Raw genomic sequence first — 12,118 nt, 5'->3', positions numbered from 1 at the left:
GCCATGCAGTTCTTCCTTCAAACAGCTATCTTGATGGCACTGAAATGCTTACAAGAGGGGACTGATAGAGTTGGCAGCCTCCCTTGCGAACGACATGCGTGGTCCTGGCTGCCTCAGCTGCAGAAGTCTCTCTTCGTAAAGGCAGTTGAGTTCCTTGCAAACCCTTTTTGCTTTTACCACCCTGAGTAATTTGGTGTCACCAGCAAACTTGGCCACCTCACTGCTCACCCATATCTCCAGATCATTTATGAACAAATTAAAAGGCATTGGTCCCAGTGCAGATACTTGGGAGAGTCTGCTTCTTACATCCTTCCATTGTGAGAAGTGTCAGTTAATTCCTTCTCTCCACTTCAGCTGTTACAGAACAAAAGTGCCCGAACCCTTAGATAGCTTCCACACCCTCCTTTCCACTTTCATATTACAGTTGCTATGGAAAATCTCCATCTGGGTAGAGCCTTAGAAAGATTAAATACTTACAGCAATATGGTACCTTATGTAAGTATAACTGAAGTATAGCTAAAGCAATCAAGTGTTAGAAGGCAACTGTGGTTAATATCCATGGTTTCTTCCTGTACAAATAGGTTCCTTCTTCCCCTGTTCCAGCAAATGATTGATTGAGTTTGTTTGTGGGGTTTTTTGTGCTGTTGACTTTTTACATGGTGCAGTGGCAGCTCTGGAGGCCTTTGGTTGAAGAACCTCCATCTGATCAGTGGAAATGGCCAACATAGTTAATGTTATTTGTAGCTTCTGGAAGAGAAAAATATGTCATTGAATGTATGCTGGACATGAATAAAAATATTTTATTCTGTGAACTATATATACATGATCTGGTTTCCCTTATAGTGGAAAAATGACTCAATTCCTATGACTTCTCCTTTTTTGAATGACTTGTTGTCAGTATTGATTGATTGATTGATTGATTGATTGTGGGTTTAATAAAGGTAAAGGTAAAGGGACCCCTGACCATTAGGTCCAGTCGTGGCCGACTCTGGGGTTGTGGCGCTCATCTCGCATTATTGGCCAAGGGAGCCGGCATACAGCTTCCGGGTCATGTGGCCAGCATGACTAAGCCGCTTCTGGCAAACCAGAGCAGTGCACAGAAACGCCGTTTACCTTCCCGCCGGAGTGGTACCTATTTATCTACTTGCACTTTGACGTGCTTTCGAACTGCTAGGTTGGCAGGAGCAGGAGCAGGCACCGAGCAACGGGCACTCACCATGTTGCGGGGATCCGAACTGCCAACCTTCTGATCAGCAAGTCCTAGGCTCTGTGGTTTAACCCAAAGCGCCACCCATGGGTTTAATATTGCATAGCAAATGTTGATGCGCAGCAGTGCCCTTGGGCAGTGTATGGGCAACACATTTCAATGCATTACTCTACAGCCCAGATTTAAACGAGATGAGAAGGCAAGAGGGAGTGGTTAAATATTTGTGGGAAAAGCAGGGTGTGTGGGTATGTTTTATTTAGTTCAGTACAATTGAAAATACCTCTAATTAAGAAACTTAAGTTTTAAAGCAGTGTTATAGTATTGCAACACAGTCAGTTTGCATTCTGCACATTGGTTTTGAACCAAGCTTAAAAAGTAGTAGTATAATAGTATTGCCACCGTGTTGACTGGAAACAAGTGAAGTGCTTAAGGCAGAGACTGGTAACCTCCCACCCTCCAGATGCTGTTCGACTACAACTCCCATAAACCCACATCATAGCAGGGGGAAGATGGGTTTAAACCCCCTTCCACCAAGTTGCTTCCCAAACACTAAAGCCTGCTTTTAACTTCCTTAGAAACAAACAGGTGTTTCTGACATGGAACACTGACATCTCATCTAATTGCATCCTAAATCTGATGAGCACAGTTGTTCTGGCTGGGGCTGATGTGAGTTGTAGTTCAAAACATCTGGAGGGCTTCAGGACACATGGACTCTTGCTGCTTTGGCTTCTCACTTGCCTCCTATTCCTTCACTATAATCTTCAAGCACATTATACAAATTGAGTTAAGGTTCTCCTTTCAGTTCATGCAGAACCTTCCTTTTCTGAAGTCCATAAAGGATATATTCTTTAATTCCAAAAGACAGGTTCTAAATATAATGAGGTGGGATCCTGCTTGTGGGGTGGGGGCAAGTTATCTTGATTCCCCTGCACCAGTCCCTACACTGTTTCTGAGTGTCCTTCAGTCCTCAACAGTGTGGGGATATTGGGTGCTGCAGTGGAAGATCAGTAAAAGAAGCTTTTCCTTCTCTCTGCCAGCAGGAGCTAACAGGAGCAATGTCTGGACACAACCTATTAAATTAACAAGGATATTTCATTTCTCTAATTGGGGGGGAGGGAGAGAGCGATAGGGTTAAAACACTGAGCTAGTTATCCACTGGATCATTGCATCTGTAGTAGCCTTTTTCTACCACATCTTTCTTACAGTCTGTCATAGATTGCAGCATGCGGGCAATGTCTGTCTTCTTTGCTTTTTTTAGAGCGGGTTTTATTATTTTGTTGGAGCTGATAAATATTTTGCCTCTTTGTAAGCCAAGCTAAGTGCCTTGCTGGATGCAAGGGAACAATGTACCATTTCAAATGACGTATTTATAATTAGAGAGTGCTGCGGATGTGTGTCAGTTTGTGGAAAAGCATCTCCGTAGAGATTCTTCCTATTTGTGCCAATGTGTTTATTTACTGAACTGCTTCAGTGGATCTGGCTCAAACCTCTGTCCCAATTTAGCTGTTATAGTGGAATATACTTATATCAAGCTATTTGTGCTTATTTCTTCATTTGCTGTTAGCATTTTGTCTAAGAACAACAAGGTGTGTGAGTCCGCAGATTGGACTCTCATATTCTTTGCTAAGGTCAATTGACAGATATAGGCGTGTTGACTTTTTGTAGCAAATGCTGATAGTTCCCTATCAAGCAGCAGCAAATTGTTTTTCAAACCCCAGAAGTGGTAAGAGGCCAGGGCTGCTGTTTATAGTTAAGACTTTGACATTTGCACTAGTTTCAAATAGAGAAACATTTGGACGAGAGCGTGGATCCACAGCGTACAACTTAAGTGTGTTGCTGCCAAGTTTTCTTTTGCTCCTCCAGCTGTGACCGGTTTCACCACTGAAACTGGAGCAAGATATGCGAAATAAAATCCAGTAGAACAGAATGTGATATTTGGCCTACTGCATGGGTTTATCGTCAGGTCAGAATGGTTCTGCTTGTCAGGATGGATACATAATATTACTACAGGTTGTTTGTGTTTCTTCAGTGAATTAGGATCAGCAATCTGCTGCTGATTTTAGTTCTGTAGTAAATAGTCAAGTATCAGTTTCACATATTTTTCAGAGTTGCAGCAGAACAAAATAGAGAATACGTGTACTCCACAAGCAAATTCTAACTTAAGTACATGGAGCTGTATTAAAAATTCTTTCCGCAGGGATGTGTTAAAATCCTAAATAATCTGTCAGGATGATGGAGGCTCAGTTTGGCAATTGTTTTGGGAACAGGAGTCAGACTTGAAAGCGTTGTGTTTGTTTGTGTGTGTGCACTGTTCTACCTCCCAAGTTCATTCCACCCCAGTGTGAGTCATGAATGCCAGGTCTCTGCCAGGTGTTGTACAGCCCATTAAAGTCAGATATGCATGAATGAAATAAAATGTGCTACTTATAATAAAATTTAGAATGAAGAGCAATTAGTGTTTTAACAGACATGAAAATCATTGCACAACTCGTTCTTTTTGTAAGCATGATGAGTATTGATGTTTTAGAACAAATTATGCATTCAGCAATATTGTCTGATACTTGATCAATATTTTATTGAACGGTCAGTAAGAGCAGTCTTTCTGCAAACTGTGTACAGTCCATTATTTCATATTATTAGAACCACAGTCCTGTGCACTTATGCATAGTAAGGAAGAAACGAGTGGAAAGAGAGAGCAGTTGTTAAATAATACTGCTTTCCTTATATACCGTATTTTTCCGTGTATAAGACTAGGTTCCCCCCCCCCCCAAAAAAAATGTGTCTTATACACAGATATATCTCCCCCCATTTTCTTAAATCTGAGTCCCCCAAAATAGGAGGCGTCTTACAGATGGAAAAATACGGTACTTATTTCACACAAATAGTTGTAATCATTGATCAGTTGTTCTGTAGTGTGTTTGTTTCATTTTGCTGACTATATAGTACAACGGTGCATGATTCTGTACTCACCTTTCTGATGCTTCATTCATTTATAGGTCCCAGCTGACCTTCAAAACGAAGTTCTGATTAGTCTACTTGAGACTGACCCAGATGTTGTAGACTATTTGCTGAGAAGGAAAGCTTCTCAGTCATCGTGAGTAATTTGTTTTCCTTTTCCTTCATTGTTTCCACCAGGGATGTGTTTTCTAGCTGAATTATTCAAAAGCGTCTAATTTCAAAACCCTGTTACATTGATTTAAAAGAACAAGAATGTGCTGTCAACAATTGTGTCCATTTCATAACTTAATGTGAGTTGTTGTGATTCTAGTGCCTTTAGAATCATTAAATGGTCTTCCTGTTTATTTTCCATAGTCCATATGCTTATAAAATAGGCAGGGAACTGTAATAAACTAATTTAATTGGTTACATGGCAGCAGTTTTTAAGCTCCTTCAATGATATGTATTAATCAGTAGCCTGGTTAGATCAGTACTTGTGAATGTTGATAGGGTTCATCTTTCACATAGCCGTGATCCTGATGTTCACTGAGGGCACAGAAATTCCAATATGTGCATACATGTTCCTTATACAGTTCAGCAAAGTGGACAGATCTGTGTACACAAAAGGAACTGGCTCCCCCATTGTAGGGAATATACTTGTACAGGATGGTTTTGCACGTATTGGGCACACAGAAAGTTTTGGATCATATCCGTGTTAATTTGTTTCTAGTGCGTGCCAGTGCAGCAGCTGTTAGAATCTCAATAGCATTCTCAGCTATACATTAAGTCATTTTAAAGGTTTCCTGGACAGAGTTCAGAACTGTTCTCTCTCTCCCTCTCTCTCTCTCTCTCTCTCTCTCACACACACACACACACACACACACACACTTCGTTGTGTCGTCAGTCCAATAGCTTCCAGCTGAGTTCCATGCAGATGTGTTTATCAACCTTCTTTGAAAAGCATGATGGCACTTTCTTAAGAAACCATGTTCAAATGATGGTTGCAAATTGCAGTCACTGTACTTTCCAGGTCAACAATGGAAAATGTATGTGTCTGAGACTTATGACAGAATTGTCACTAACCTATTGTTCTGCTGCTAGTAAAATTTGTTCTTTTTCCATTCATTTCATTAATAATGAGGTACCTAGAAATCACTTTTTATATGTTTTAATGTTAGCGTGTTTCCAGCCGTCATTGCGAAGTCATGGGAAAGAATTTGGCTAGAAGATGAGAGGGACAATTGTTCCACATGAAAAGAATGTGATCCTCATAAGACATGGCCCGTTCACAGTCCCATTTGGAGAAATGGCTACAAATAAACTGGGCTGTCCCCCCCACCCCATGAGAAGTTGGAATGTGAGATACGCATTTAGTTAACAACAGCCACCAAAATCTATAACCACATATCTCTTGGGAGTATCCTGGTTACACTTGATTATGGATTTTAAATCTGGACGAATGACAAGGAAAATGGTGAAACTCAACAGTGTGAAGTAAACACATGTCCAACAGTGGAAATAATTGGTTCCATGCAAAATATATGAGAACTACTCCAACACTTCTTTCTCAGGATGGCTGTCTTGAGACTGCTACTTGTAAAGTGTACATTGCGAGTGCCTTTCTGGCCTTTTCACTCAATGCTTTCTCGCCTCTGCTTTTAACTGATTGCCGATGTTTCCATTTCCTCTTATTGAAGTGCAAAACAAAGCTTGCCATGTTTACTACATATCCTGTCAGGATGGAAACAAAAAAATACAGCTGTGTTGGGCATTATGTAATATTGCTTGCTACTAACACTACTGGAATGACCATCTATTTCTGGATTGCCCACCCACTTACATACCTGGATTTGCAAGGGTGAATTTTTGATTCTTCATCAGTATACTAATATAACTAACAAAAAAACTGGCGGTGAAAGCTTTCTTGTTAAATCTCTTATAAAGCAGACAGTATCCATCTTAAGCTTTTATCAGGGATTCTTTTTATAAGAAGGACAAGGCTTATTCAAGGTAAGGTAAGACTTTATGTAACTTGGAAGTCTGTTGTATAGTATTTCCGTGAATGTTTCCCTTCACCCCACCCTCCACATTTCTTGTGTTATGTCACTTTATTAGTTGCTCCCACTGCTCGGTCCCTGCTCCTGCCAACCTAGTAGTTTGAAAGCACATCAAAGTGCAAGTAGATAAATAGGTACCGCTCTGGCAGGAAGGTAAACGGCGTTTCCGTGCACTGCTCTGGTTCGCCAGAAGCAGCTTAGTCATGCTGGTCACATGACCCGGAAGCTATACACCAGCTCTCTTGGCCAATAAAGCGAGATGAGCACCACAACCCCAGAGTTGGCCACGACTGGACCTAATGGTCAGGGGTCCCTTTACCCTTACATTTACATAATAGTTTGCAAAATTTTATATTACTTTCCAAAACTGAAATACAACTATTACACATACATGCCAGGGAACCTTTTTTATCCTTTGATTTTAAAAATCACATTGTAGAGAAAACCTTCAATGTTAACACAAGAAGTGAGTTCTGTTTGAATTATAATTTCACCTGACATATTCTGCAAAACTTCTGTTGTTGTCTTTTTGAAACATCTGTTGATTTCTTTTAGATATATTGTGGCAGTGGCTTTTTTTCCCCCTTGTGTGTTGTAGAAAACAGTCCCCATTGTTACAGAAGCACTTTCACCCCAGTATCGGTGGACCTGCCTTGCGTGCTTGTTGTTGAAATGCACCATTGATTTCCCTCGGCTGAACTTTCTGTTTTTGTGTCAAACTTTATCAGAATCCCTGAAATGCTCCAGTCAGAAGGTTCATTCTCCATGGAAGGCCGACATCCATCCATAGACTCAAATAGAGCCTCAAGTGGTGACATCTCGCCTTATGACAACAACTCCCCAGTGCTCTCTGAAAGGTCTCTTTTGGCAATGCAAGACGATATGGCTCTCGCTTCCGAGTCAAAGTTATTCAAAGTACCAGAGCAATGTACACTGATCAGCAGTTTGCACCCCAAATCAAGAGAGAATTCCCTTGGATCGTGGTTTGGAAAAGGTACGATCAGCACCAAAGCTAGATGTTTGTCATTGCACTGTGATGTTATTGCTGTGCATTACATATTTTAAAATAGTTCTAGGCTATCTTTTTTGGTGGGGAGGAGGGGCGGGAATCCTCTGAAGGAAATACACATAAAAAGAATAAAACACAATTCCAAAAATTGCAATCAACTGAAAGCAGTCATAAAGATATTTCGAAAGCCACATTCGTACAAAATTCATTTCAACACTTAAAAGAAGTAATTGAAAACCTTCAGCAATATAGCACATCAAAAAGTTATATCCATACGACCTCTGGGTCAGAATGAATTGTTTTTAAGGTTGCTCTGTGGCAGGGGGCAGTGCAGGATATAGGTTTCACGGTATATATGACCAGTTCCAAAAATCTTATTTCGTCCAGTATTATCTTCTGTTAAATCTCCATGCAATTTTCTCTGGTCTCTACTTTCTGGATACTAAACATGATTGACAGTACATTTCCCTCCAGTTATTTGGAAATAAAGTTCTTTAAAGTGTCCTAGCATGCTGTTTCTGAAAACCAACTCAGTCCTGTTTTGAGTTTTTCAATTAATTCACTCTAGAGAATGGAGCCAGCACTTTATTGTAGAGTAGATACAGTTAAGCAAATAAAATAGTTTTTTTCCAGCTGTTGAATAATGATCCACAGCTTGGTGCTAGGTAAAAAAAATCATGGGGTAAGTTTCATTGCTAAGATACTGCTGCTGAACAGTTATTACCCCTGGTAGGCACCTGCCTCTGAGTTAGCACAAGCTCTTTGTGGGAGGCTAAAAAATTCTCTGGGACCTTGCTACTATTTCTTTTGTTTGATTCTTACAGAATAATCCGCATTTATGTTTCTCCTCATTTTGTAGATGCTTCAGAAGACTATTTCGACATCTGGGGAACCTGGCATTCAACACTGAAAAGTGGTTCCAAAGATTTAGGAATGACAGGTATAAATTATCTTGCTTTTAAAGCATACTTGTATATGTTGCAAGATTTTGAACGTTCACTTCAGAGTATTAAATTACTCTGACGTCCTGAATCCCACTCATACAGTTAACAGTCTTGTTTCATTATGAATTTTGGCCCCACGAGGGAGTCAGGTGTGCCCTTAGCAGACAATCTAGGATTCATTTTTAGTAGATAACTCTGGGTTTGGAATTGTGACAGTTTCCATTAAGGTTTAGATCACAGGAAGGAGCGAGCATGGAAGCAAAAGCCCGCCATTAGCGTTCTCTAGAGAGCAAGCAAGGGTAAGAAAAATAAAAAAAGATCCGTTTTAACCGGGGGGCGGCGGGCAAGGGCGGGGAGAACCAGAAGTTACTTCTCTCCTAGAATAGACTTGTGCCTTGTACTTTTGCTTTGTCTCCAAGGAAGAGAGATTCCTATCACCCTGTCTTCCCAGACTCTGGCTTTCTGTGTCCTTGATTAGGTGACTGCTCAAGTCTACTGCTGTCTATAAGCTTCTGTGGGCTTATATGAACCCTGAACTTTGGATGACTTGCATACCCCCCCCCCCCCCCGCGCCTTTCCATTCTGGACACAGCTTTTGGCTGATCGGGTGAAGAGAGGTGTTTCTTGGGCAGCCTGAAGTAGACTGGAGGCAGTCCTAGATGGTTACTATCAGGAGGTTACCCCGTGATAGCCATGCCTCTTGTGTGTTTGATTTAATATCTGGGGTGGGTGGTGCTGTGGGTTAAACCACAGAGCCTAGGACTTGCCGATCAGAAGGTCACGGTTCGAATCCCTGTGACGGGGTGAGCTTCCATTATTCAGTCCCTGCTCCTGCCAACCTAGCAGTTCGAAAGCATGTCAAAGTGCAAGTAGATAAATAGGTACCGCTCCGGCGGGAAGGTAAACGGCGTTTCCGTGCGCAGCTCTGGTTCACCAGAAGCGGCTTAGTCATGCTGGCCACATGATCCGGAAGCTGTACGCTGGCTCCTTCGGCCAATAAAGCGAGATGAGCGCCGCAACCCCAGAGTCGGCCACGACTGGACCTAATGGTCAGGGGTCCCTTTACCTTTACCTATCACTCGGCAGACATTTAGAAGATAGTTCGACTTTTGTTTTTTAATGCCATCCAACCAGTGGTGATAACCACATCTTGTGGTAAGGAGAAGCCCTAAGCTATGTATTTATTATATGAAAAAATTATTTTGTTCCGATGTTATTGCTAATCAGTTTCCACAGGTGACCATGTGTTCTGGAAGTAGGAATAAAAAAGAGAGATTTCTTCTGTCTTTTCAGACCTTTAAAAAAGAAAAAAGCTGGCACCTCAGGTGCAACGTTTTATATTTTGACATTTCAAGCTGAGTACTATGTTCTCCTGAAGGCCCTAGATATAGTCAAAATATTGTGGTGGCATTCCAGTGCAAAGCAGACTTGCCTTGGCTATACTACCTTAGGGTAGCTTGCACACATGAGCAAAGGTATGTGTATTAATGTCACCTACAGTATTTTAAATTAGTAGGCTGCAGTCCTGTCCTAATATAATTGTGCATACGTTATGTAAGATCTTGGTGCCTGTGTTTTTGCTGCTGCTGAAATGTTGTGTCAAAAGTTACTATATGCTTTATTGACGAACCTTCTCCATGGGTCTGTAGGGTCATACGGAGACATCTACGAGAGCAGCTCACTACGGCCAGGGCACTGCTCTCTTTCTCAAGGGAACCTGTCTTCACCTCGGTGGCAGGGAAGCGCCACAGAATTAGACAATGGAAAGCAAATTATCCGAAGGAGTCAGACAACGACTGCCCTTCCGGAATGCCGCCCTCACCCTCCCCTTTCTCGGATTTGCAGCACCCCGCAAATGGAAGTTGGCCGGAGGAATTCCAGCCAGTGTGATTCGGAGCAGCATTTTCCTACGAGTAATGCACAGCACCTCGCGGAGCGTGACTCGGATGCCGCTCGTTTGCACAACGCAGTGAACCCGTTGTACCCAAGGCAGGGAGAAGCACTTTGGAAAGATAGGCCTCCGCCACCACCTTATCCCGACAAGTCAAAGCAGAGTTCTTCCTCATGCCTTCAGCCAACGGTCTCTCCAGCAGAACATCCGCTGTGGAGGCTCCAGAGGGCAGAATCCCGATCCGGGGCCACGGGAGCAAGAATAATGGCGCAAGTGCCTGAACAGTCTACCCTGTTTGAGGAGCAGCAGGACAAAACGGAGAGAGAGTGCTCCGCCACAGACAGCGAGCAGAACAGTAAAAATTTGTCAGAACCAGATTGGCATGACTGGCAAAGGGATCGATGGCAGATCTGGGAGATTTTATCGCCTGATAATCCAGATGCCCTTCCTGAAACATTAGTATGAGTAGAAACCAGCACAGGCCATGCTTTTTTTCCAGCTGAAGAAGGAAAGGTAATGGTGGACTGGATTCTAGCTTTTATAGCAAACAAATGTCATTTAATTTAAAACAACAACAACAATGTTCACTTTATAAAATAATTTTAATAGCATTGTAAAAAAAAATATGAAAAAAGAATTATATTCCTGGTTTTGCAATCATCAGAGGAAGGGAAAATGACATGACAGTTCCAGACCTAACCACTCTGTAAAATATAAGCTGTGTGTACATTAAAAACTACAGCCTTGGTGTTGCTAAGATGTATTTATATACCTGCCATTCAGATGCTTGTATATTCTGCAAAAGTGTTTTTGGGTTTTTTTGGTACGGTAGTATTGTGTTCATATGCAGAAAACAAGCAACCTTAACTGCTTTTTTTAAAAAGAAAAAAATATTTTAATCACTGCACTTATATTACCACAAGATGCATTGAGGGTCTCTTGAAGGTGCACAAGCTGGTTTCTGTGCTTTTAATTTAGCCTGTCTGTGGGAGACATATATTTTCACTGCCTACGAAAAACACTAATGTGGGATGAAACAGTTAAAAAGCCATATATTTTATAATGAGCAAGTTAGAGAGTAAGTGTATGTACCATGTTATTTGCTTTCAAGCAAAAGAATTAAAAATTTGATGCAATATGGTAAAGATAGATATATATATTTAGAATCTTATTAGAAGGCAATTTAGTTAACCCTTCAGAAGCAAGGCCGTGCCTACACCAAACAAAGGGAGCTCAAATTCCTGCCTCCCATTCCAGATAAACTGCAATTTTATATACACAGTATATAATATATATTTATAAATATTATGGTTTTAAAGTAAACTGGAATCCAAATTTAATAATTGAAGTACTACTTTTCCTTTTAAAAAAAGTTTTCCAAAGTATTATGGAAAAATCCTTGCATACCTGAAGGGACAAGTATTTACTGAATCCCATATATAGATTCCAGACTAAGTATGACCTTTTTACAGGAAGATTGTGCCAAAAATGCAATGTCATATTTGTTAAATGTTGATGTTCCTGCAAATATTAGCTAAACGGCAAGAATGTTTAGGGCCAGCAGGTGGCAATACGTTGACATTTTAAAAGATTTTCCTCTGTTTTAGCAAGGGAAACATCTGCCCATGGCATTCTTATAAATATGATTGTCTTTAAGTTATATCTTGTGCCAAATGGATGGAATAAAAGTCTACCAAAAATATATTTCCATTTGTTGGGTTTGAAATAATGGTGTCAACAAACTTGAGAAGGCATATCACAGTACAGTGTGTGCAAATATATTATTTGTTTTGCTACCATACGAGACCAAACCTTTAAAGGCAAACTGTAAGCGAGGCTGATTTTTGAAGTTCTCCCATTTGGCGGTATCTGGTATGGTTTACTGGTGCATTAGGAATACTCAGTTATTTCATTTAACAAACAAACAAACAAATTTCCAGGTTTTGTCCAGAGTATTGCTAAAGACTGCAACAAACAAGCTGGATGCGATTGTATATACAGCTGCATTAAGATTCTTCTTGTGTGCATTTCTAAAAGACTACACAAAAAGGATATTGATGTATTTTTTCTAGT

General features: G+C 40.9%; 1 protein-coding gene across 7 annotated transcripts in view; it reads left to right on the top strand.

The window, feature by feature from the left end:
• ARHGAP6 (Rho GTPase activating protein 6) overlaps positions 1-11,747 on the top strand; it is a 183,361-nt gene extending 171,614 nt beyond the window's left edge. For all 7 annotated transcript variants that reach the window (XM_083734230.1, XM_083734229.1, XM_083734233.1 and 4 more), the window contains exons 10-13: positions 4,204-4,301; positions 6,930-7,195; positions 8,070-8,150; positions 9,804-11,747. In XM_083734230.1, coding sequence (XP_083590356.1) covers positions 4,204-4,301; positions 6,930-7,195; positions 8,070-8,150; positions 9,804-10,510 — 1,152 coding nt within the window. In that variant the 3' untranslated portion in view covers positions 10,511-11,747. The remainder of the gene's footprint in view (positions 1-4,203; positions 4,302-6,929; positions 7,196-8,069; positions 8,151-9,803) is intronic.
• Positions 11,748-12,118: the final 371 nt, after the last annotated feature.

The sequence above is a fragment of the Podarcis gaigeae genome, assembly GCF_964106915.1.
Source record: "Podarcis gaigeae genome assembly, chromosome: 4".
Lineage (NCBI taxonomy): Eukaryota > Metazoa > Chordata > Lepidosauria > Squamata > Lacertidae > Podarcis > Podarcis gaigeae.
The sequence above is the reverse complement of the archived record's forward strand: the minus strand, read 5'-3'. Positions and strand labels throughout refer to the sequence as shown.